Source organism: Malania oleifera, chromosome 3 (genome assembly GCF_029873635.1).
Source record: "Malania oleifera isolate guangnan ecotype guangnan chromosome 3, ASM2987363v1, whole genome shotgun sequence".
NCBI classification, from domain to species: Eukaryota; Viridiplantae; Streptophyta; class Magnoliopsida; order Santalales; family Ximeniaceae; genus Malania; species Malania oleifera.
The window spans coordinates 83,360,256-83,387,789 of record NC_080419.1 but is presented as its reverse complement, the minus strand read 5'-3'; the positions used below and the strand labels follow the sequence as shown (position 1 = coordinate 83,387,789).

The window sequence follows — 27,534 nt, the reverse complement described above, 5'->3', positions numbered from 1 at the left end:
TGATATATACGCAGTTGCTCTGTGTGGGCCACGTATTGAAGACATTGGAAGACGAAGTATGAGATGTATGATTCCTGTGTGGATGTGTTGTGTGCATATGAATTTGATTAAAACATAATAATAATGACATAGCATATTGTGAATGCATGTGTGTGCATGCGGCGAGGTAAGCATACCACCGGGGGCTTGCTAGGAAAGGCGAGTGCTCTGTTATGTAGTTTCTTGGTATCAGTGTAAAGGGATGCTATTTGTATGGGCAGGTAGACATCCTAATTCTCGAAAACCTTTGTCTTTAAAATAATAAAGATGTGTATACTGGCGGCGAGGTAATTCTTCACCTGAGGGCTTACTGAGTAAGGTAAGTGCTCTGGTAAGTAGTTTTTAGTACCAGAGTAGAGGGAAGCTACTTGTATGGGCGGGTAATCTTCCTTATCCTCAGGAGCTTTTGTCTACATAAAAATTATATACTTGTGCATATTGGGTGTGTGTATGATATCAGATGTCAGTGATGTTATTAATGATATGCTTTCTCATTTGTTATTGATGTTAAATGAGAAACAATTTATTTTGATATATAAATATTAAAACTCATTTGTCATACACTGTTATAATTTATTCCACCCTTACTGAGAAGTGTCTCACCTTAGTAGATTAACAACTTTTCAGGTTTTTCTGGAGATCGAGTTTGAAGGCCTAGGCTGGGATTGTTTTTGGTGGTTTATTGTTGGAGTATTGTGAGATACAAATATATTTGTATTGAGCTATATTTTAAATGCTGATTGTAGATACGGATATTTGGATGCTGTAGTGTTCGTTTTTGGGTTGTTATATAGAATTCTGATATTTATTTGAGGTTATTTATTTATATTCCATTGCATGTATGTTAATTATGGTATTAGATACAGGTGATTGGAACATGTGGCACCCGAGTCCCATTTGGTGGGTCCGAGGCGTCACAGAAGGAGATAACATTCATGAAATGCTCAACTCTACTTGTGGGTGTTCTTAACCTTTTTCCAGCTATTATTATGAATTATCTCACTTACTTTTGTGCCAAGATGAAGACCGAGTTCAGTTGCAAGCTGATCTCCTACATGTTGAACAAGGGGATTATAGTCATGTCATTTGTCACAAAGAATAAAACTAATAATTTGTTTGATTAATGTTTATAAAATTAAAAGAAATTAAAATTTTGATTAAACAAATGCTCATTTGTAACCTTTAACAAATTAAAAATTAAAACTACCACTAAAGTAATAAAATACAAAAGAATACAACTAAAAATGTTATAATAAAAGTGTTATAATTATTCTATTTAATTATAATATATCAAAATTCATTTTTAGTACTATGAAAATAATTTTGTTGTACATGACAGCTGCAAAACAATTAACTTCTAAATAATTTTTGTTATGTTTATTCAAAATTTAAGAAATTTTACTTGTATATTTTAATTTTAATTGTATTTTAAATTCACTAGTCATTTGATTTTAATTGTAACTAAAAATTATGCAAACAATGAATAATCATAATTATAAAATTAATTATAGATATTAAAATTCTTTGAGATGAGACTATTGAAATGACTAAAAATTATAAAGTTTAATTTTTATTTTTAAAAATTGCTAAAACTTGACAAAAGAACTGCTCGGCAGAAAAAAGAGTTGCTCAGTATATAGAATATGCTCAACAAAAAAGTCATTCAGCAGATAAAAGAGTTATTCAGTAGATAAAAGAGTTACTTAACAGATAAAAGTGTTCAGTAAATAAAATAGTTGCCTATCAAATAAAATCTATTCAGCAAATGACTTGTTTAATAGATAGAAGAGCTATTCAACAAGCAAAAGAACTATTTAGATTGAGCCAAAAGTGGGTTAACTAGCTTAAATCGAACTGAATCGACTCAGAGTGAGGCAAAGATTGATCAACTCTTGAGACAAAGGAAAAATACTAAAATAAAATTTCATGGTTATACAAGGTTTTAAGTCCCCCCCCCCCCCTCACATGACTTTGATTAAGCAAGAACCTCATCAAGCGACTTGGAGATTCATCAATTCGGCTCGGATGAGCCGATCAACCTTTAAATAGCTTGAACTGAGTCGAAACCCATTTAGTAGGCTCAGATTGAGCCATAAACCCTTTAATTAGCATAAATTAGCCCAAACTTAGTAGCTTAAATTGAGCCGGGTCCTCAAGGTTGCCCTAGGATAAGTCACATGGTTCGGTTGAAAACTTATAAGAATGACCGAGCCTTCATTTTCTTAAATAACACAAAAACCACTTAAATTGAACTAAAGCCACTCGCACAAAACAAACTATTGAGTTTTCTAATTAAATTTCTTTAACTCGAGAGTAAAGGTAGGTGGTAATTAATATGACATTAAAACAATATTAGAAAAACAAATCAATGAAAGGTGAAAATCAAGGTTTTGCAATCAACTTCTAGTTATTACCATTAAACTAAGAAGAAACCCCCTACCATCAAAATAACTAGCAAATAAATGTCAAATTTAATAAAGGCATGCCATCCCCAGCTATAAAAGAGACATTCGGAGAGAAGGTAAGTATCTCATTCTCATCCACTCTTTTTTACTGTTGCAATCTTATCTTTCCATAGTTCTAGACTTAAGCATCAGGGTGATCTCCCAAAGTATACCCTGGGTCCTCAAAGGCTCTCTTGTTCGATTCCTTATAGGAGATCGTGATAAAAGATTAGTCCATATCAACTAGCCAATTTTTGATAGCAACACACACAAGTGAAGAAATAATGATCTTTGCCTTTGTTGTGTTTCATGATAAGAGGGTAACAAATATATTGAATTTTATCATAGGAAAATAATTTATCCAAAGTACTTAGTCTGTTGCTGACGATTGTCAACTAGCTAATGAAAGAATGCTTTCGAATGCCCCATTATGTCAATTAATAATTTGGGCCGATCTCTCTAATGTGGTGCCAAGCAAATCTCATCTAGGAGACTTTGTTGGAGGTAAGAAACTAATGGATAATGTCCTTCTGGGATGAATTAGGATAGAAAGAGACAACATTCATGAAATGTTCAACTCTACTTGTGGGTGTTCTTAGCCTTTTTCCAACTATTATTGTGAATTATCTTACTTACTTTTGTGCCAAGATGAAGAATGAATCATTGCAAGCCTAAACGCTGAATAAAAGGATTATAGTTATGTCATTTGTCTCAAAGAATAAAACTAATAACTTATTTGATTAATGTTTATAAAATTAAAAGAAATAAAAAATTAGATTAAACAAATGCTCATTTGTATCCTTGAATAAATTAAAAATTAAATCTCCCACTAAAGTAATAAAATACAAAAGAACACAACTAAAAATCTTATAATAAAAGTGTTATAATTATTTAATTTAATTGTAATATATCAAAATTCATTTTTAGTACCATGAAAATAATTTTGTTGTACATGACAGTTGCAAAACAATTAACTTCTAAATAATTTTTGTTATAATTATTCAAAATTTAAGAAATTTTACTTGTATATTTTTATTTTAATCACATTTTTTAATTCAAATAGTCATTTGATTTTAATTGTAACTAAAAATTATGCAAACATTGAATAATCATAATTATAAAAATTAATTAATTATAGATATTAAAATTCTTTGAGAATAGATTGTTAAAATAACAAAAAATTATAAAGTTTAATTTTTATTTTTAAAAATTGCTAAAATTTGACAATAAAAATACAAATTAGTACATAAATAATTTGTTGCTATATATATATTTTAAGAATGAGAATAAATTTAAAAATGAAAAAATAATATTAAATATTCCATCAAGGTGCATTTGGTTGAAGAATTTTTCTAAGAAAAAATAAATAAAATATTATAAAAATAAAAATATTTTAATGTAATTGAAATTTTTATAAAAATAAATATTGATAAGGTATAAAATTAAAATTTCATCATTATTGGTGCCGTGGAAAGAAGCGGACAATCAAGTAGGAGTATCGGGGAGTTCAATTCCTGGTAGATGCACTTGGTTAGTTAGCAATTTAATTGTGGATGATAACTTGTTTGACCCAGTGAGCTAGCAGTTGACTATGGTTACTTATGGAAACTGCGACCGCATTCGGATTTAGAGGTAGACGGGTCAGGAGGGTTCGTCTGCCCATGAGTTGGTGCCGCACCGTGGGGTCCAAAGGGCTTGCGGGAGTCCCATGTAAATAAAATAAAAATAAAAATAAATAAATAAAATAAAAAAAGTGGAATCATTTCCATTTTCCATCCCAAAGTTAAATGGAAACGAGTTTTCCTTCATAACTTTATTTTCATAAAATTTTTCAATACCAAAAGCCTGAAATGACGGTGCACACAAATGGTAAAAGTCGTCTGCTGCTGTGGGCGACGGCTTTTCCAAATTTCCTCAGTCCACCCTCTCTCTCTCTAGAGACGTTTTCTTTCTCTCTCCTCTCTCATTCTGTGTGAACTTCTCTCTCTCTCGCTCTCTCTCTCTCTCTCTCTCTCTCGATCACATAGTTTGCTTTGAAGCACTCTCTCCATCTCTCTGCGTCTGGGAGGGGGCATTGGGTTTTAATTGGTTTGGGATTTTGTAGTTGACATTGCTCACGATCCGCTGAAGAAGTGGTGGGATCTAAGGAGAGAGAGCAAGACTTGTACGGCTGAAAGTGTGGCGTCGCTGGATCTGAGAGCAGATGGCGTTATCAGGCATGAGAGGTCTCTCGGTCTTCATCAGCGACATTCGTAATTGCCAAAACAAAGAACAGGAGAGGCTTCGGGTCGATAAGGAGCTCGGCAACGTCCGTACCCGCTTCAAAAATGAAAAGGTTAGGGTTTCTGCTTCTTCTTCTTTTATCTAGTTGATTTTTTCTCGTCATTTTTTTTTTTAAACTTTCCCCATATTTATTGATGATTTGACAAAGTTTTGATCTGTCTCGTAAGCTAAAGAACGTGTGAAATGCTTTTGAACATGATCAAACAGGGTCCATTTGACAAATTCTTAATCTTTCAGTTTAGATTGCTAGAGATTGATCATTTTAATTTTGATTTTTTATTGTGTGTGTGTGTGTGTGTTTTAAAATCTATTTTCTTTTCGAACATCACTAAGGCAGAATTGTTATTGTGGCGTGCAGGGGACGGATTAGGAATCGATACTTCATGGTGTGGTAATTTAGGTAGAATGTAGAATTTAGTAAAAGATGAATATGGAATGTGTTGGAAAAGGAAGAGCTCTACTTTTATTTTATTTTATTTTTAGATAAAAGGGGATTTATTGAGACTAGCAAGGAGAATCAAGTGCAATAAAGGATAACAAAAAGTCCTCAAGCCTAACAAGAGAAAAAAAAGAAAAAACCAGCATCCTCCTAAAAATGCTCTCTCTGTCCTGAACATCCTGAAAACAGTTGCCCTCCAAACAGCCTGCACTGTAAGCCAAAGAAAAGTCAAATACTGCACACTGTCCTGAAGATCTGTCAATAGCCTCTTTTTTGAAAATATTCTAGCGTTCCTTTCCAACTCAATTCCCTATAGAACAGCATAAAGAGCAAACATCCACAGCCTCCCAACGTCCTTGCCCTTCTAAAGACCATCGAAAGAAATACTCAAGAGCTCCTCCACTGATTTTGGGCATAACCTCAAATTTCCAAAAGCTCCAAATAACGTGTTCCACAATTCCCATGCAAATGAGAAGCATCCTTAGAGTTACTATTACACACGAGACACATTTTTGGAGACAAAGCTTTAAGGGCCACCGGCCCAGAGTATCCTGTTACTCCCGCTCAGATTGTTGGTGTTAATTCAATTAAGGGCTGCCTGCCAAAAGAACATTTTTATCTTAGAAGGAACTTTAGCACATTGTTGGTGTAAATATAAGAGTTTTATAAATAAGAATTGGATTGATGAAGGGTTTAAGTTAGCAATTTGATGGTCCCTGTATTTACCTATTGGAATGAAATGTTTTCGTTATCTCTAGTCTGTTGGTTTGAATGAGTCTGGCAAAAATTGACGATATTGACTTGTACAAATGCACTTCTTATTTTGTTTGTTTGCCAATCTTATGAGTATGAAGGTAGTATGTTTTTAGATACCGACATTGTTAGAGTATTCATCTTGGTTTGAGCAATAATGAGTGTACAGCAACAGTATCAAACAGAGCTAAGACAATATATGTATTTTTATCAGTAAAAAGAACTTTATTAATGGGGCATCATGGGGAAGCAGTCAGTCATCCTGCAGGATGTCACAGAAATCAAGGATTACATTATGATCATTCACAACTTGCCCACTGTGCTGACTGAAACAGTAGCAACTCACTGCTCTTTACTAATCTGAAGTGGCATAGTTGAATCTTTAAAGGCTGTCGTGTTCCTTTCCTTCCAAGCACACCAAAAAATGGCAAGAGGGATGACTGGATGAGAGTCAAAGCCTTTCTCTTCTCCTTGGTGGTTTGAATCCCTTTCCGAGCCCAAAACTCCCCTCCCACAGAGCTGGCAGAAGCCCACTGTTGTCTGGTCAAGGACAGAGCCATGCTCCATAGATTCGTGGTCCAGGGGCAGTGAAGAAGGATGTGAGCAACTGATTCTGCATCAGCCATGCAAAGACAGCACCTGTTGGTATTTAATGATGCATTGTGGTTTTTCTATGGTTCTACCGAAGAAATGATGCTTTAATTTGATATTCAGGTTGTTCTTGCTCTTCAACTGATGACGTTGACATGATGGATATTTAGCTTAATACTGATAAAAAGTAGGAAAACATTACAATTAGAATGACATTGTCTGCAACTAGTAATGTTGCAAGCCAAGTCTGATTCCAATTTTCAGCTTCATGAGGGTCATGAAGACATTGATGGGGTTAATCAATCAAGTGGGTTTGAAACAGGTTATTAGAGTTGACGAGTTGTTGGAATTGTAGCTGAAAATTTTTATTGAGAGCAGGAATGTACAACTCGTTTGGTTCTTGGAATGGAGTTGAGGAGGAAGAAATCAAGACATGCATGGAATTTTGATAACAATGGAAAGGAATGAGTACAGCGGTAACGATGGGATGGAATCAGTGCAGTGGTAACAATGGAATGGAATGAGTACAGTGGTACCTGTGTTTAGCTTGAGCACAGAGTTGAGGTTGGAATGACATGGCAATTCCATTCCATTGTTTGTCATGTATAATGAAGCTCATGAATAACAACAACAACAACTGCAAACCAGGCCTTAAGTCCCACTTGGCTGGGTTGGACCGACAATTTGAGGGCTATTAAAAAACTAGTGCTACCAATATATCTTCTTTGTTGTCTATATTGATTCATTGAACAATTGCAAATTATCCTCAGTCAGGGATGTTCATTCTTGGTGTCTGGATAATTCAGGGGCGTTTTCTTGTAAATCATTCTTTGCATTTTTGGCCTATTTAAATTACCCCTTTGCTCATTATTCAGTTATTTGGAAGGTTAAAGTTCCTCCAAAAATTAAAGCGTTTATTTGGTTGGTTGTGCTTAACAAAATTAATACCAATAACTTGCTACAGATTAGGAGACCTTTGAAGGCTCTCCCTCTCTCTCCAGATGTTTGCGCGCTCTGTTATAGGAATTCCGAAACAGTCTCTTACCTCTTTTTGCATTTTGATTTTGCATGGAGGATTTGGAATAACTTGTTCAGTGTTATGAAAGAGAGTTGGGTCTGCCCTTATTCAGTGGGAAGATTTGTTAATCACTTCTTTTGCGGGCTTTGAGAGAAGGAAGGAAAGGGCTGATTTATGGAAGTATAGTAAGTATGCAGTTTTATGGGTTCTTTGGTTGGAACGTAATGGGCTTTTTCCGGGAAGAAGTTGAATTTGTATTTGGTGTGGAAAAGATTCAGTTCTTGACTTCTTTATGGTGTATCGGGTTTGGAATTTTTAGAGAAGCTAGCTTTCGGAATTTAAATAGTGATTGGAGGAATTGGTTGGTTTGATTTCTGTATTTTGATGTTTTAGTTTTTCTCTGGTTTGTTCCAGATTTTTTTGGGTGATGCCTTTTCTCCTCCTTGTAAATTCTCTTCCTATTAATGAATTTCTTTTGCTATAAAAAAAATTATATGTTCTCCTTGTGTCAATGAATGATAAATTTTGTAGGACATAACCAAATTATGTAAACTTTTATTTTTTATACAAAACTAGTGGAATTAATAAATACAGTGTAAATATACCAGTAAAAATTTTTGCAGCATGTTTCACTATTTTTGATGCTTCAATCATAAATAACTAATGGCATATAGATCATGAGGCACTGACAAGGTTGCAGGGCCTTCATAGATTAGAAGGTGGTTTCTCCTCCAAAGCTATAAGGAGGCTCCATATTAGGCCTTTGAAATTGATGAAACAGGATTTTTTTTTTCCCTTTTTATGGAAGTGGTACTATAGTTCTTTTTAGCAAGAACTAACAAGGGATAATGATAACGAAATCTTTGGCAAAAAGTTTGCGATTTGGGAGTATGATGTTTGTTATTGGGAATGTTGGGTGACTAGGTTTACTGTTCTAATGGGGTTGATATTTGGTAGGCAAGAAAAGTTCGTGGTGGTAGTAAAATTCAGAGTGGGGGATGCAGATAAAGTTAGATTTTGAAAGGAAGTATGATGTTGGGGGAAGTGCTTATATATTGGACTTGCCAGAGCTCTTATGTGAGAAAGGAGAAACAGAAACCTGAATGAGAGCTTTTGTATTGGGGCTGGGAAAGTGCGGTCTTGGAATGTAGTACTTGTTAAGAACTTTAATAAATGGGGTTTGGAGAGTATGGAGTTCTTGTAGAAATTATACACATGAAATTGGTGGGAAGGGTTTCAAGATGTATTTTTGGATGAAAAACAGAATAACGGAGCCTTTGTTGATGTCATTTTTTTTATTTTTATATAAAATTGATTGCTAATAAGTGTACTTTTCAGAAGGAAAACTGTGGTAACATCTTGCGACAAATGTGGCATTTCATGCTTCGATAACAATGAGAGAAAAACTGTTGATGGCGAGTATCATAACCCAATGAAATTGTTTAATTATGGAATATGTGCAGAATGTGCAAGTTATGTTTGAATTGTTAAATCATCTGTTCCTTAATTGGGGTGTCCTGGGGCATGTACATCTCCCCCCCCCCCTCCTTCCATTTTGGGATGATGCTGGTGATATTTTGTTTGGAATTTGGAATCTAACCCTATGTTTGGGAGATGCCTTGAATTTGGATTTGTGTGAATTTGGACAAAATGTAATAAAAAATTGTACTAAATTTTGTCCAAATCCAAGACCTGAAAATCCATGGTCCCAAATGCAGTGTTATTTTTATTTGGCTGGGATTGGGAGTGTTGTGCCTTAGGCCATTTTTTGACAATTGATAAGAGAGAAACAAAAAGAAAGGATAGGCTGCTAGAGTTTCTTTTGGTAAGATTGAAGCATATTTTGGCCATAAGAATGTATTTATTGGAGTGTTTGAATAATAAAGGATGGAGTTGCCTTTTTATGGATTTTGTGGATTTGTCTTGGTTTACCTCCCCAGGATTGGCTGCCTCAAACATACATTCCATGTAGGCATGTACATGAGCTTTGGCATTTTTTTTTTAAAAAAGTGTAAAATGCTTGCTATTTCTTTTAAGAAATATCTGACTTTAGCTAAACTTGGCAATGTCTGGACCCAAGCTTCACGTATAAGCATTGTCTTAGGTCCCCTTTGTGCCATTTACTTTTTTATTTTTATTTTTATTTATTTATTTATATATTTTGCACCTTCTATGTTTTTAAAAATATGTTTCCTTGATCCTCCATAAGCTGTTTAACATCTTATGCGATCTATTGGGTTGAGAGTTTCATTTATTTATTTATTTTAGCTATTCACTTGTTGGCTACAGAATTGTAGAAACCTCAACATGACCAAGGACCGTGAATGCATTGGAATGGGCTTTGCTTTTTCTTTGTTTTTATTTTTTAAATTATAAAAATAAAATGCTTCCCGTTTATTATTCTCAGAAATACATGGTCTCAAATGGTGTTTCTTTTGGTCTCTATTTACCATTCACATCTTGTGCGATTGATTGGGTTGACATTGTTATCGATTTAGTACCCTAAAATGAGGTAGGCTGCGTGATTGAGGTGATGTGGGCTTTTAGTGGGGATGGTTAGTTTAAATTGGAAGGGAAGCTTTGGCCCAGACAGTGAGGGTGTTGCACCCAAACATGATGGTCACAGTTTCAAATCACGAAACAACCTCTCTAAATGCGGAGGTAAGACTGCATACTTCTCGTCTTTCCCAAGACATTGATGTCTTTTTAGTTAGTTTAAACGGTATATGAGCATTAGAAGGAATTTTATTGAATCAGAGATTGAGGACTGCCGTAACATCTTGAAACTCCTTCAAAATAGTGGGGCAACTTAAGGGAAGAGAGGAATATATGATCAGATGGGTACACTATAAGAAAGTGAAGTTTTCAAATTGTGTTACAATTGATTCTTAAGAGGAAGGGAGGCAAGGGCAGAACATTTTTTTTTTCTTGGAAAGCCATTTTGTAAAAATAAGGTTCAAAACCAAGGTAGCTTTTTTTTTTTTTTTTCACTTGTAAAGCAACTTGGGAAGAAACCTTGCTGCATAGAATTTGGTTAAGAGGGCTTTATGTACAGCAAACAAATGTTATTGGTGTATAGAGGAAGAGACAGACAATCATATCATATTAAACTGCAGATGGGTGATAGTACTAGGAGTCTAGGACCCTAGTTTATGCTTCTCTGGGTATCTGGTGGATGACAGCAGGAAAGGTGGAGCAAGAATTGAGGGTTTGGAAGGGCTCTGCAGAGATTTTTGTATGGCATTCCTCTTCCTCTTGCAGTGTTTTGGTTAGCCTGGAGGGAGCGAAAAGTTAGAGATTTTGAAGGGCCAGGGGACTTTTGTGGAAAGATTGAAAGGAAAGCAGTTTTCTGTCTTACAGTTTTGGATGAGTTGATCTCTTGGTAATGGTGTTGGCCCTTCTGTACATTCTGTAGAGAGTTTATTCTGTGGTATCTGATAGCCTGATGTAGCTTGGGTTTCTCCCACTTGAAGTCCTTATAGCAATATACAAGACGCTGCTGAAAAATTAAAGACTTGAAACTTATTAGAGTATATCAATTTAATACCCAGAATTATACTTTCTGTTGACCTACAAATTTGGTAATTCCTTCCTCACTCTACTGCATGGGGAAATTGGATATGGATGCATTTACTCTGTTAGCTCTGGTTCTAGCAATCAATTTCTACCATAATTTTGTGTTTTAGCCATGGTTCTTGGTGTAAGTTTGATATTTTTGAACTTAATGCTGTGAAAGGATGTTGGGCACTCTTTAAATTTTGTGACCTAATTCATTGACCATGAGGGAACCAATATTTTTTCTAGCTATTGTTTATTATGGTTGTTTCTAGACATTTAGGTCGGTGATTCCCCTATGTCCGGATCTTTTCCCTGTCCTTATAGACTGTCATATTTCCATGATGCATTCGGTTCACCATTTATGGTATGGAGGGATTTCTTTTTCAAGATATTTTCATTTCATTTGAAACCTCAATTGTGGGGTGGGGAATTGATGGGCTTGCTGATTTGATGAATTCTGTTTTGGCTTTTGCTTGTTTTCCATAGATGGTATGTTATGGTTTGAAGAAGGGAACAGTTCTGGCAATTTCTCTTGCTGTTATTATTGCTTCAGTTGTGGAAATCTTTTACTCCTTTTCCATTGGAAAATGCAACATGGAAGGCAAAAATTCCCTCTAAAATAGAGGCATTCACCTAGATTTAGGATTCAGAGTGGGAGACAGTTCTTGCTGAGTTGCTGGTATTTTTGTTGCAGTTGTGGAAATCTTTAATTCGTTCTTATTTTCCATTAGAAAATGCAATGAGGAAGGAGAAAACTCTCCAAAAATTAAGGCATTCACCTAGATTTTGGTTCTTAGTAGAATTAGTACTAATAGTTTGTTGCGGTTGATTAGGCTTAACAAAGCAGTTTGTTCAGGCTTTTTTTTTTATCAAAATGTTTCTAGCATCTAAGTAGATGACTGTATATTTGTTTCGTCGTTGCCATATGGCAGCACTACTTTGGTGTAGTATGTATGCTATTCTTTTCAAAGATGTGGGCAGTTCATTTAATGAGGAAGATTTTATGCCGGTGAAATTTTGTGGTTTTGATAATATTGTTGGTTTGCTATTCTTTGAGTTCTGTAGAATGACTGAATGAGAGGGTCATAGGATCGTTAAAGACCAAGTTATGGCCAGATAATTGCTTCGGGATAGAGTAGTCTTCCTAGCTTCTAACATTTTTAGAGAATTTTTTTAGATAGCAAAAGAAATTTATTAAGAAAGAGAACAGATGAATTAACAAGCTAGGGGAGGACAAGAGATCCTCAAATCAGAAAAGAAAAAAAAAAGAAATAAAAAACCTAGAAAAATAAATAAAAAAACAAATAATAAAAATAATCCCTAATTAAGAAAACCCCTCTTTGAACCCTTCCTTTCATAATTAATAGAACTTTGAAGTCTTGCTAATTCCCACTGAATTTAGTTGATTTACTTTCAGATCCATCCAATTGAACTTCATGCTCTCCATGATCAACCATCCACAATCCCATTTTATCCTAAAGATTTTTTGCAGCTACATCTTGACCATTAATCTTAACCACATGAATAGGTAGTATTCCATCCTTCTAGTGATTATTCACTATCAAATTCTCACCCAGATCTCTCTACTCAAAGATTGAAACATCCTCTAAACCTTCAAGCAGAGAAGGAGACAACAAATATATCCCGCAATACATCTGAAGAGTCTGCGCATAATCCAGATTTTTACGCATATCATCCAACAATAAACCACACTCACAAGCAAAATCATTACCAAATTTACTATCCTTGTCTGAGACATCATCCCACTTTTTTCTCTCTCTGAATTTATTTCACTCTCTTCCCCATATAAGCCTTAGTGCAACTTTGAGATTTCTCAACATAAAAATTCCTATCATCATCTAGTTTTGAAAATTTGCCCATGTACGGTTTTGAATTCATAGAATTGTTAACTAGAAAAATTTTCTTAGCTTTGCCTCCTTCCTTGTTGATTGGAGGTTGTAAACCTTCGTGACCATATCCACTTACATTCACTTCATTCTGTAAATTCCTAGAGATACCCCTTGAGCAAAATCATTAATAAGACTCTCATCAGTCTGTTTGCCTGCTGATTGAATTTCCTGCTCCACCCGCAAGATTCCTCTTAGTATCTTCAGCAGAATTCTTCCTTCTCAAACCAACAACGGCACTGTCCTCACATTTATCCTTAAAACTGTGGCCTTTATTATGGGCCCTGTCATTACAGTTGCCCATCTTAGGAAGGAAAAGCCCTCCTTTTTTCCCTATAAACTATTGATATCTGTCTCTTTAGTGCATTGGGCCTGTTCAAAGGCTTGGCCCATCTTCGATAATAAATTGGCTCTTCGTTTCTCAAGTAACTGGCCCAAATCTAAGACAACCAGCAAGCTCCCCGGCTCAATCTGCATAGTCTCATCATCCCCAAGAGAAAAACCCTAGCAGCCTTTACCACCTTTGCAACTCCAGCTGAAACCCTAGCCGCATTGACAATAGGAGTTGCCATCTCCAAACAAGAACTAATGGCTTCTGGAACATATTCTTTCGATTGCAGCTCACCTCCACATTTAGAGCAGATCAGTTCTTTCCCTGCACCGATGACCTGACTCGAAGGCAAACCTGTGCTTTTACATCCTTCACCTTCAACGTTGTTTACTGCTGCCATGATCTGACTCTAAGATCATTGAACTCGCTGCGAACCTTCGACCATACCACCAGCCTGGTGGAGACCCTTAGTCACCTCACAGAATTCATTTTCAAAGTTTTGCCATCCATATCTTTAAATCCAATGAGTACATCTTCCTTTTCCGACCCAACCCTAACTCCAGAAATTTCCCCACCTTCGTTACACGAATTGACAACCAATATCGTATGCTACCCAAATGCTCTGTATGAAATCGTCTTCCTAAATGACAAATATTGACAAACCATCACAAAACCATTTTGCAGCCTCTGAAGGAAATCTTACCCATCTGTTGCGATTCTGGTTGTGCTTGAGCAAAAACAAATACAGCTTCTCCCCCACTTTGTCTATAACCTCTCTCCTTCAATCCGAAGTGAACGCTTGCTTAAATCTATTGACATTTTCTAACAATTCCATAGTGCAATACAAAGAGAAAGAACAAAGATGGTTTTGTGAGAGAGTATTCCATTCGGCCTCTCTATTGCTAAAGGGGTCGAAACATTTTTAGAGAATTCCTTTTACTGATGTGCAAACAGAATGGAGAGCTGATTTTTGTGTAGTTTTCCCCCTAATTTTGTACTTTTTTTTGGAGGACTATTTGTGCCCCTTTTCGATATTCTTCTAGTCATTTCTTAATAAATCTCTCTTTTTGTTAACAAATATTTTTGTGAGGTAATTGTAAATTTGATAGCTAGATGACCACGGATATCATCTAAAAATTAAAGCAGCTTTTAGGCTGTTCTTATCTTAATTAATTATGGGGATCGTCCAACACTTATTGAATTTCTTTTCCTCTTGACAGGGTTTGACACCTTATGAAAAGAAGAAATATGTTTGGAAAATGCTTTATATTTATATGTTGGGTTATGATGTGGATTTTGGTCATATGGAAGCTGTTTCCTTAATATCTGCGCCAAAGTATCCAGAAAAGCAGGTACTATGATCATTTATTGTATTGTGATTTCTCAGATGTTATGATACTCTTTTGCCTTCCCTTGGATGCGTATAATTTTCTTACCTTTGGCTGGCCCTGTATCTGGTTTTTCTTTGGTATGTAGCAATGTTTACTTTTTCTGTCATTTTTTGAAATGTGGATTTAGTTTGTTAATTTGATTGTTGAGAAAGAAAATCATCTTTGAAATCCACATTGAACTCCAATTATTTGATCTAGGGTTCGCGATTCTTTTAGCTAGGAAAGGTAAAACGTGTATTGGTGTTCAATATGTTGCACTTCGTATCATGTCTAAAGATAATTGGTTGCGCAATTCGCAAGTAGTTGAATTCTCAATTGTGATGTCTTCCTTTACGGAGTTTCCATTTTTTACTGTAGACTGGTATGTGATTTATGTGGGGTTACTTTTGCAATCATTTTGGAGGGGATTACTAGACAACTGAAGGTTGAAGGCCACCTATACTTCTTTAATTACCTCACTCTGAACCAAAGCATGTATTCTCCTTTTTCCCTTCATAAGACACGGTAAGTGAGATGGAAGAGACTTTGTTCAGCATGTGAATAATATTTATTAGGAGCATGCACTGTCTTTAGAGCCAGCATAAAATTTTTTAATAAACGGCAAAATATCAGTGGCATATCAAGGGGCTAAATGAAAGTGAGTTGTGTTGATTTGTACTAGGACAAGAATCACAAGGCAATGTATTATTAGCTAAAATCTAGCATTTAAGTTGCTTAAAAATTTATTGTTTATGTTATTCGCTGCTCAAATTGTACATTAGTGCAATCTTCGTTGTTGCATATTACCCTGAAAAATGGTGGTGGTCATCTGGGATCTGGCTATGATGTTTCTGAAACTACTTCTTAGAAGGATGCAGAATTTGGACTTGTTATTGTACTTATTATGTGGACTGTTGATGTAGAATTTGGCTGTCTTGAACTTTGAAGAGAAATCCTGGAATCTGAAGTCATTAGGTTATGTAGGACTAAGATCTAAGTAATGATAAGGGTATGGTCCATAGTTGATACATTGGGGTTTTGCACCATGCAGGCCCTGTGGGCTGCTTCAGCCCGACTCTGGGAATTTAACAGGCTCACTACTAACAGACTAGGAGCAAAAAATGCTGCACCCACCTGCTAACCATATGACATATGCGGCAATGAGATCTATCTAATGGTAGCAGTATTTAATTATGAAACTTTGCTGGGTAGCTGACCCAAAAGAAAGATCAGGGTTGTTAGTTAGGATCAATTATTCACAAAATTTGACTTATAAATAAAGTTATTGACAAAAATGGAGGGATTGAAAATGCCATTACACATAGGAAAAGGTAGGATGGCTAAATGGAGAAGTGCTCATCTGAATTTTTGGACGATCGGTTTTGAGGAATCTTAGAGAGCAGTTTTGTAAGACCGGTTATGAGATATGGATCAACAATTAAGAAAAAAGCATGCTCCAAGAGTGAGCATTGACTGAGATGAAAATATTTAGATGGATCAGTGGAAATAAAGAAAATAGGAAATGGATGTATTCGAGGGAGTTTATGGATATAGCACTAATTGAAACAAATGATATTAGTAAGTTTGAACGTGTAACGGAGATTTATACACTAGGAAGGAATAATGGTTTGAATGAGTTGAAGGACATTATTATAGGATAAGAGATGCCGAAAAAGAAAGTGGAAAAAAGCTTCATCAAATAAAATTTACTAGAAGGAATTGCTTTTAGATTGAATTGAGCAGAGAGGTGAAGGATCCACGTAGCCACAACCCTAAATAGTTTGGGATAAAGTTTTGGCTGTTATATTGATGTCTTCTTGAGGTTTATGGAGAGAGGGATTGGTTATTTTTTGTCATTGAATTGGTTGCTTTCTCTGCTGCTTCCTACTATGTATGTTTCGTTTCTTTTTATAGCATTTGGAATGATATACTCAGTACTAATCATAGTTGTCTGACAGAATCCTCGAATCTGGATCCATATGATTCTGAAATGTAATGTGACTGCTTCCTGTCCTTAATGACTCATTTGTCTTCTCATATTTGGCCAATGCTTATGCATTCTCCTATGCTTGCCTGCTTGTTATCTTTAGAAATAATGGTGCATGACATGCTACTACTTGTTTGACCTTTATAATGTGACAAAACCCTGCAGGTTGGGTATATAGTGACATCTTGTTTGCTCAATGAGAACCATGATTTTCTGAGATTAGCAATAAATACTGTGCGCAACGACATTATTGGTCGCAATGAAACTTTTCAGTGCCTGGCGTTGACAATGGTATGGTGATCATGGTGACAGTAAATATGTTTAGTTTTCATATTGTTGTATTAATTTTTGTTAAATAATGTGTTCGTACGCGGATGTAAATTTTCTTACTCTTTTACTTGATAAAGATGCTTGTTTACGCTTTGTTCTGTAAAATAACTCATTTTCCTTTGCCTAGTTGGTTCCTTTATTCAGAGATGAAGCCAAGTTTTCTGCTAAAGGAGATTTTTATTGAGGAGGGAGAGATAAAGGAGAACACCTTCCGTGATCAATAGCAAACTAAAAGAGTCATTTGTTTTCAACTCTATCATCATTTTAGTTTAGGGAACCTTATTTATGGACTCTGAGAAGCAAGATAAGCCAAAATCCTTCTGAAAGCAAGCCTGACCAACAAGTACCATGGTCTTAAAATCTCCATGAAATTGTTGAAATTTCTGTTGAAATTTCCTGTTTCCACCACTCTCGAAATCAAAATGGCAATCAATTGTTGTCTTGTGAAATTTCCATGGATCATTTGAAATTTATCGGAATCTTGAAATTTTAGCAAAATTTGTTGAAATTTTAGCAATGTAAAATTTCCTTTAATTTATAATATCAGATTCAAAACCCAAATGAAATTTCTCTCTTAGTTAATCTTTTCGTTTTGGAAACTAAAGATTATCACAAGAAGGACAAGAATTATGGCATTCAAACTTTTGAAATTGTATGGAAAGTTAAACTTAGCTATTAGATACAACATTTTATTTGAGTATTATCTCCAAATCATTTGTATCTGTAAAATAAAAAATGTTAAACTAATTTGTGAATTTAATTTATATTAATTGAATATGTTTAATATGATTATTATTTTAAATATTGCACCTTGTACACCATATACTATACGTGTAATTGATGTATTTTATTTTTAATATTTTAGTTCTAAATTTTGCATTATTATATTTATTAACAATTTTTAAAGTTTCATAAAAGAATGCCATGCTTTACTGCTAGTTTCCATCATTTTTTAAAATATTGAAAATTGAAATTGACATTGACATTGAAATTACCTTCGAAATCTAAGGCATTGCCAACAACCCTGGATTCTTAGAAGCCACATTAAAAGCCAAAATCCTTCTGAAGGCAGGCCTAACAACCAACAAAAATCAAGTAAGATTCAAACTTAGTAGAACGTCTATAAACTTTATTCGGCTGGTTACAACTCACAAACCAAGAAAGGATTCGTAAGTCTCAAGTGAACTGGTAGAGACAATATGATCATGAGCGAAGACTTTCTATATTTTAATCAATATTTGATTAAATACGAGCAAGGACAGTCCTATAACCAAATGGTTGCCAACTAGGAAGTACCAATCTTATTATGCCAAAATTACCAAAACACCCCTAATAGTGTAAAACTCATCAAATAGGAACTAGAGAACTATAGCAGATGATCCTAACAATGGCATGGGTATTTTCTTTTCACCACACAACCCTTCTCCAAGTAGTAGCCACTAGATTAGGTCATTTGCTATTAATTGTCCATTATCCATGGAAGTACAGTAGAAACATAGTTCCATGCTTCCATTATATATGCATGAATGCATTTATTTAGATTTTTGTTGCAAGTTGGGCACCTCTCCTTTGGCACGAGTGTACCCTTGCATTCTTGTGCTAATCCAAGTTACTAAATTATCTTATCTAAGACTTGTAAGTATTTGTAATGTGCATCATTCTTTTTTTTTAGGACATTAGATGCATTTTATATTAGCATTGCCTCTCTGCTCTCATTTTTTAATTAATTTTTAAAATTTTAGCATTGCCCTTTGGCATTGCCTTTTCCCACTTTTATTTTCGTTTTAATATTTGTTTAGTTTATCTGCTAGTGGCCATACTGTCATTTTTCTGTACTTTTTTTCATTGTATCATGCTTAAATGATGTGAATGCAGTGCATTTTAGCTTTATGGTGGCTGATATACTGCCATTTTTGGTTATTATATTCACAGGTTGGAAACATTGGTGGGAGAGAATTTGCTGAATCATTAGCACCTGATGTTCAAAAGTTACTTGTATGAGGAAAAGCAAAATTTTAACTTTTGATTGCAATTAATTGAAATTTAGATTTCCTTCCTAGAAAACATGGGTTTTGGTAACTGGGGCATACATTAAGATTTCCAGTAAATAATTGTAACTGGCTTGTTTGCTTAGATTTCCAGTAGCTGCAGACCACTTGTGCGAAAGAAGGCTGCATTATGTCTTCTGCGCTTGTATCGGAAAAATCCAGATGTCGTAAATGTAGATGGCTGGTACGCTCATGAAGCTTTTTGTAGCAAGCAGTTTTTATAATATTACTCATGCCTTCAATAAATATCTTTTTAAATATTTTCAGGTCAGATCGGATGGCACAACTTTTAGATGAACGTGATCTGGGTGTTTTGACGTCTTCTATGAGCCTTCTTGTTGCCTTAGTGTCAAATAACCACGACACATATTGGAGTTGTCTTCCTAAGTGTGTTAAAATATTGGAAAGGCTTGCTAGGAACCAGGATGTTCCACAAGAATACACTTATTATGGTATTCCATCTCCCTGGCTTCAGGTTTGTGTTCCTTTTATTTGGTCCCTCTATCACATAATATGGATTAAATTATAGAGCACACGGTCCTTCCTTGGGGTCAGTCTGGCTTGATGGACAATGTGGTCCTCTCCTAAATGGGACAAATTGAAATCCTATGGGTTGTCAATGGTAACATGTGATTGGGGAAGGAGACATAAGGTTTTAGAAAAGTAAAGAATAAAAGCAAATGTTATTTCGGTAGTTTGGCGTGCTTGAATGTTCCAATAAAGTTTGATATCCCTGTTGCTAATTTTCTCCTAGCATCAACCCAACAAGTAAAACGGCCATTTTCTATGAACAAATGTGCCAACTCAAATTTCTGAGTCCAAAAATTTTTCCTCATTTTTTTATTTTTTATTTTAGTAATCTATTGCCTTTTAGTATATACTTTTTTTAAGTTTGGAACCTAGAGCACTTGTTAATATTACTATTTTAAGAAATATTCTTCATTTTATCCATTGGGAATTATTACATTCAATGTGAAACTATTGCATTAAAAGTCAGAGTCTTTCCTAAAGAAGACTGAACAATGCCTCTAAGCCACTTATTAACAAAATATTTTAGTTTAAGTAGCACTTTGTGATCCTTGGACTCGAACATGTGTACTGGGTTACCGGTGCATGCTTATTATTTTTTTGAGGTTTTTGCTTATTTCCAAAGTGTCTTCATAGTGGAGTATATACCGTGGTTAAAATTGTGAGATTTTAGAATCCTACATAGGTTCATATATATTTTTGCTTGAACAATCCTAATCCTCTAGAGAATCACAAATTGGTGGGATCACAATAGGATCGGTGGGATAGTTAGGATTGTGGTAAAATTGTAGTCGATTGTAAGATCCTACAATACACTTATATTTTTTAATATTTAATAAAAATTGATTGTATTGTAGACTTCGTGTTTTCTTGTGTTACTAGTACAAGAAATGGATAATTTATGAAGCAATTTGGTTCATTCAATATTAACGAAATTATGGCCTTAAAATTTTTTTTGTGTGGTCCGTGAGGGTATTTAATACCCTGATGCATTGGATGATAATAATGATGATGGTGCTGGTGATCTAAATTACGGGCTTGATGAAGTTGTCAATGGCAATACTAATGAAGCAGAGGGGGCTTGGATGATGGCATTAGTGTTGACTAGATAGATTGACAGTTTTGATTTTGTTATAATTTTTGCTTAAACGATTAATCTTTTTTATCTAGGGTTTTTGCATGGTCATGCAGTTTAGTTTTTTGTGTTAAAAACTGTGTTCTTATTCTTCCGATCAAATAAATTCTTCTTCTCCTTGTTTTGTAATTTGATTTAGGAAGCAACAATTTGCACACTTGATACCTTTGTTTATGAAGGCTTTTCCTCTCCTTGTTATATACTGGCTCTATCATATGAACTACTTTTGGTTATTTAGTCTCTAACTACTAGCCTATTTTTTAGGTTTATATTTTTGAGAGTTATGAAAACAGTATATAAATGTGCTTTTATTTTATATTATTACTAGAATCTTATGATCCTTGGTCCTATCCTACCATCCAATCCTGCTAATCATCCTAGCAATCCTTTGCTGGATTGTGGTTTTCACCACCTTGGACTACACAGGTAGCTATCTAGTGTAGGACATGGCGATGCAGGGATATCCAGAATTTAAATATTCACCAAACAGCCTATTACTGTTGAGGATACTATAGCAATTTAGCATTAGTGTCACTCTTAATGTTGCTGCATGGGGTACTGGTTGAACTACTGTGCCATATCATACTTTTAGGGGCTTTAATGTCTTTTTTCTTTTATGTAGTGCTTGTCTTCAAGCAGTCACATGACTGGCCTGTGACTTTTAAATAAACAGAAGGCTGAGATTAAAATTTTAAGTGTAATGAAGAGCTAGGATCATAGGGTTTTGTAGTCATTGTATAGAAACATTGGTTAAGCCCTTTGTTACAAATTTTTTCATCAGTATCATCAGTGCCTCTTAAAATCAGATTGCAGAGATATTTTGGAAGCTATTCAGTCCAACAGTCCTACAACTCACATTCTATCATTCCAAATTCGATTATTTTTTATTTTTCATCTTATTTTCTTCCCTGTTATTGCTGGGAATCTTAGTTCAAGAGGACAGTGGATAAAAACATTTACACTACTTCGCATGGATTCTCCCAGGTGACCTGTCTGAGATTCAGAGGAAGCACTGGAGACTTCTTGAATTTAGATGAAGGCTGTGTCATGTGGATGCCAGTAGGAGTCTTTTGTGCATCTGTAATAGCATATGTTTTTGTCCTTTTTGGGGGTTGCCTAGGTGTTTGATGCACTTGCCCCTAAATTGAAGGATACGGACAATTAATTTATTGAAGTTTAAGATTATCATTATCCCCTTTTACACCCTCGAGCAGATGTTGTCACCTACTGTACAGAATTGGCCGTGGGCACTTATATTTATTGTAGAATAGGAATGTGGCAAGAAGGCCACCAGTGAACATCTGGATGGTTGGGATTGTGCTCTTCTCCGTTCATTGGTCATTGAGGTCAGCTGCATCCTTTGAGTAGGGTTGCCAGTACACATCTCATACCAATGTTCATGCCTGATGTAATCATTATGGATACTTAATGGACACCTGACATATTTTGAAGTTTTCATGTGATAATAGGAAAGAAGTAGTAGTGGCAATTGAAAATGGCATAATTGCAGAATTATGTTTAGAAAAAAATGCTATTTATTTTTTGACCAGGAAAAGTTATAAAGCACTTTTTTTTTTAATTATTTATTTTATTGGTGTGTCTTGGCTTTGTCTGAGTTAATTTTCTTTAGAAAATTCAGCCTAGCCATAAGGTATCTAATCCACGCTGTGTGTCTGTGGACATGCAACAAATAGTATTTTATTAGAATCCTTTGAAAAAAGAGATGCAATCCCTAATATTTTTCCATTTCTTTCTTCCTAAAGTAAGGTAAGGATTGGATTGTTTCTGCCAACAAAAACCAGTTTGTGTCTAGTGCTCACTGCCATATGGGCAATGCAGGTGAAGACAATGAGGGCTCTCCAGTATTTTCCAACGGTTGAAGATCCAAATACCAGAAGAACATTGTTCGAGGTTAAGTTTTCTCAAGGAAACTGGTTTTGTTCTCATTAGATTATATAATTTTAAAGAACTCTCTGTTGGTGATTTCAGGTTTTACAGCGTATATTGATGGGAACAGATGTTGTGAAAAATGTGAATAAGAACAATGCATCACATGCTGTTCTCTTTGAAGCACTTGCTCTTGTAAGTTTGTGTTTCAAATAAATTTTTTTAGTTTTATGGATGTTGTAGTTTGGCATGGCTAGTAGATTTTCTTGATCGGCTAATCTACTCTTGTACGCTGTACTCATGTTTGTGTTTCTAGCCATTCTTAATGTCTTTCTTTGATTGCAAAGGATCCTGAAAATTGAGTATCTGTTAGGAGGGTTATGTCCTAGTTCTTAAGATCCTGCTGGCTTCTAGAATCATTTTCATTGGCTAATGATGTAGACTGTGTAGTTATATATGTGGCTTTATACATTTGTTTTGTCTTGTCACTCTTTTGGATGGTTGAGTTGTCAAAATATCACCAAAATTCTAGTAAAGAAAAGAAAGCCTGAAATAAAATTTTCTTGCAAAAAAGAAATCCTATAATGTTTCTCATATCCGACAACTCTTTTGCTTGTTTTTGACACTGAACTTTCTTTTATATTCTAATCTCTGTTTAGTTTTTTTTTTTTTTTTGAAACGGGAGGATATCTTGTTCTCACTGTTTTTTCTATTTTTCCTTTTCTGTTTTCATGATTGTAACCCTTCTTTCATCCTTCAATATATTCTTTATTTATCAAAAATAATAATATTTAATATTATTTACTGGAATCTGCAATTTGGGGGGATGTAGCAATATTGGAAATAATTGTGATGGAGATGTTAATTGAGAAGCTATGAGTCCAAATTAGAAATAGGGGAAAGACTGGAAAACCAAAAACCAGACCGAAACTGAACCGTTTTGCATTTCAGTTCTGTTTTTCAGTTATAGTTTTAGAATTTTTTGAAATTGGTTTTTTAGTCTTGGTTTCAGTTTTACAGATAAACTGATCTGAAAAAAATGAAAACCAAATTATAAATGTATTATATATTTTATCTATTATGTTTTATACTGTTCTCTATTATTCCTTTCTAATTGTCAAAATATTTACTAAAATAATTTATTCTATACTTATTCTGACAAATTGAATTTCAAATAATATAATATTTTTTAAGTGGGGATAGAAGTGATTTATAGATGTGGAAGAGAGCTATGTTCCTTTTCCTAAACGATGTTAGATAACTTGTTTGTTTCTTGACAACTCACAAGGCAGTGTGTTACTGCAGCCTTGAGCAATCTCCATTTACCTTAGTCCCACATTGATTACTTATAAACGTTGAGAGCCATCCTTCCCTTATAAAAGGATAACTTGGGCTCGTCTGGATATAACATAATGGGCTTGAGCTGGCTTTGCAAGGTGCTTCTGCTGAGGGCCTAAAATTATTGATTTCAATTGCATAAAAAGATAAATGTAATCGGTATAAAACTGAGCTGAACCTATGAGTTTGTGGTTCCTGTTCTGACTGAACTCGGTTAGCGGTTCAGTATTGGTTGGACATCATTCAAAACTGAAAATTTGGCTCAGTTTTCTGTTTTGGGCATAGCCGAACCATATGGAACTGAGTACACCCTTGTTAGAAAAGACGCATAATAAGCCTTTCTTTGGGGAATTTCTAATCATATATAAGATTTTAATTTTTGAGTCTTATTTCTTTTTGATTATGACGGGATGCTAGGCCCTTATTTGGGAAGGTGAATTTGTGCCCTGAAGTTCCTAGAGCAGTGGCTTTTTCTTTGATAGTCCAACAATAGCAGGATTTTCTTGGACAGTGGCTTAAAATAAATGACACAAGGATATCATATTCTCATCAATAGAAATTGTGGTCCCTAATTTATGTATTATGAATAAAGAGAGCTCAGAATCTGTGGGTCACATTTTTATGCGCTGTGAAGCACATTGTGAGTTCTGCCCATCCTGTAGTCCTTCAAGCTTTTCCTTGTCCATGTTAAAGCCGAAAGCCTAGTTCTTCAAAGTTGGGAAGAAAGAAGTAACACTATTGAGACAACCATGCTGCTATTTTGTCTTATTTGTGCTATGCCAGTGTGTGTGTGTGTGTGGAAATAACATGTCAACTTCCTGGTGGGTTCATGTTCCCTCGTCTGAATTAGGTAATGTGTTGACTAAATTTTCTCATGTTTGCCTTCCGGGATCATGCAATGTTATGAAACAGTGTATTCATTTTTGGGAGAGACTCTTATTCAGCCATAATTTTTTTGCACTGTTCAGCTTTGTGAATGATGCATGTGCTTGGTGCCTGTTTACTTGTTTCTTTTATTGTTCAATTTTATTTTTCTTTAAAAAATTCCTCCACCCCCACTTTAAGAAAAAAGGAAAGGGAGAACAAAGTACTAAAGACTATTTTACGTGTTGTACTATATTTTTATGTGTTCTGCTTGCCCTGTCACAGGTCATGCACCTTGATGCTGAAAAAGAGATGATGTCTCAGTGTGTTGCCCTTCTTGGGAAATTTATTGCTGTTCGTGAGCCAAATATTAGGTATCTTGGTCTGGTAAGTTGTGAAACAACACTCCTATGAGTACTTAGTGTTCTCCTTTCTCATTGTTGAGGCAGACATGTCATGATTAAAGCATACCAAACTGAACTGCATGTTTTCTGGGGTCAACTGTTTGACTGCTTGATTTTACCTTACACTGATCTGTTGCAGGAGAATATGACTCGGATGTTGATGGTAACAGATGTACAGGATATCATCAAAAGACATCAAGCCCAGATCATTACCTCCTTGAAGGACCCTGACATCAGGTTAAGCTTGAACATACTTTACAGTTTTAGTTACATGCTTAAAGATTCTGGCCTCTTGATAATGGTGTGATATATTTTCATAATACAGCTATGAGCTATCTTTTTATCAATTGAGATGTCTGTAGCTACATTATTTTGTACACTTTGGAACTGCTGAACTGAGTGCTTGTACAGCCATTTTGGCTCAAGACAATCTGCCAATGGCAGTATGAGTAACTATTGATGGGGAGCTTGTGCTTGACTTCTAATTTACTTTTAATAGTTTTTTTTTAAGATTTGTTATGAAGTGGCATGCATGTCATCTTAGCTTAATTGCCATTATTTAGAGATGTGCTATGAGGAAAATTTTTAGATCTTTAAGCTAAAAAACTTCAGAAAGGCAAAATAATGAACAATTTTAGAAGTTTCTTTTGTGTTCAGCGACATTTGCTTGGACACTGTAGTGTAGGTTCCTGCAAAAGGCCTAGGGTAAGAATAAAGCACTGAAAGAAGTAGTATTCTAATGGGTTTCTTGCAAAACACTAAGTGCAAAATGGAGACACTGCATCAAACATATAAATCAAACATATAAAGAATCCAGAATGAGAGGGAGATTGGCAATCTTATTTTGTTGTTGAATGCTTTTTTGATTCCTTCCATTTTCTGCGGGAGTGATGGTAAAAGATGGATTTTGCAGCTTCTGGTAACTTTTCTTGTGATTCACCCTTCGCTTATTTGATTTGTAATCCTTGTGACGCTTCTTTCTCTCCAGGCTCACATTATTTTGAAGTCGAAGATTCCTTCCAAAATCAAAGCGAGACTGCATTATTTTGAAGTCTAATATTCCTAAACTCCTTTATTTTGAAGTCTTAAGATTCCTAGTCAAAGCTTTCACTTGGATTGCAACCCTTCAAAGAATCAGTATGAATGATTTATTTCAGATAGAATACTGAATAAAACCTTTATCTCCTGATGTGTTCGCACTCTGTTACTAGAATGGGGAGACTATTTCTCATTAGTTCTTGCTTTGTCTCCTTTCGGGGGCAATTTGGAATAATTTGCTTGGAATTTTTTTCTTTTATTTATTATTATTATTTTTTAATTCTTAAAAATTTGGAAAGCAATGGTTCTTCCTTTCGTCATTGGAGAGCATTCTCTTTCTTTCATAAGGTTGGTTAAACCAAGGAGAGGAAATGATATATGAAAACAAAACACTGACTACGATTTGTTGTGAAGTGAGGGCAATAGAGAGCATAATACTCAAGCAAGGGTTGATCTTCTGGAGTTTATTCCATGGAGGAACATAGTTTTGTGGGATCTTCTGGAGTTTATTCCATGGAAGAACATAATTTTGTGGAATGTTTATTTCTAAAAATTAGGTCTGCTTCATGTCACCAATTAGAACACTTTATATCACATGAAACCCTATGAAAAAAAGACAAATTCCAGCCCTTAAAATACGTTTAATCTCAACTGCCCTAGATAACTTAAAGAAATGAACTGAAAAAGACATAAAGGCCCCTGAAAATAACTCTGCTACAGTGACATTAACAGTGTCGTGGTGCTGTAGTTATTATAGTGCTGCGAACAGTAACCTAAAAAATTTTCAATTTTTGCTCCATCATCATGAAATATCTGTAGAAAAAGTGCCATGTTTGCATTGATTTGTTGCATTTTGTTAGAGGATGATGCAAGAATCCTTACAGGTTCTGTTTACACTGATGTCTAGCTTTGGTGTAGGGTGGTGTTTTTAGCTTCTCTTTTGTTTTCTGCTAATGGGTTTTACTGAGGAGTTATATTGGCTAGATGTTTTTTCGTATGTTTATCTCAAAAAAAGGCAAGTGTTATAACTCCCTTTTTAACTATCCAAAATGGGGCAAAGTATGGTTTATGTTCAAGATGGAATATGTTTATTAAACTTTTTCTTAAGAGCTGTACTATAATAGTTGAGACTCGAGGTAAATCTTGCTGACCTTCTAATGTGTTTGTAATCAGTTGCACAACTTGGAGGTTTTTAACTTTTCATGTGATGCTGTTTTTGGTGGAAACAAGTGGCTTAACCTC

At 34.9% G+C, this 27,534-nt stretch overlaps 1 protein-coding gene across 1 annotated transcript in view; it reads left to right on the top strand.

Annotated features, from left to right (window-relative positions):
- Positions 1–4,325: 4,325 nt before the first annotated feature.
- LOC131150907 (AP-2 complex subunit alpha-1-like) overlaps positions 4,326–27,534 on the top strand; it is a 38,852-nt gene continuing 15,643 nt past the window's right edge. Inside the window, exons 1-10 of the mRNA XM_058101979.1 lie at positions 4,326–4,818; positions 14,584–14,715; positions 16,886–17,011; positions 18,983–19,045; positions 19,185–19,282; positions 19,366–19,573; positions 22,601–22,672; positions 22,751–22,843; positions 25,136–25,237; positions 25,394–25,491. Coding sequence (XP_057957962.1) covers positions 4,687–4,818; positions 14,584–14,715; positions 16,886–17,011; positions 18,983–19,045; positions 19,185–19,282; positions 19,366–19,573; positions 22,601–22,672; positions 22,751–22,843; positions 25,136–25,237; positions 25,394–25,491 — 1,124 coding nt within the window. The 5' untranslated portion in view covers positions 4,326–4,686. The remainder of the gene's footprint in view (positions 4,819–14,583; positions 14,716–16,885; positions 17,012–18,982; positions 19,046–19,184; positions 19,283–19,365; positions 19,574–22,600; positions 22,673–22,750; positions 22,844–25,135; positions 25,238–25,393; positions 25,492–27,534) is intronic.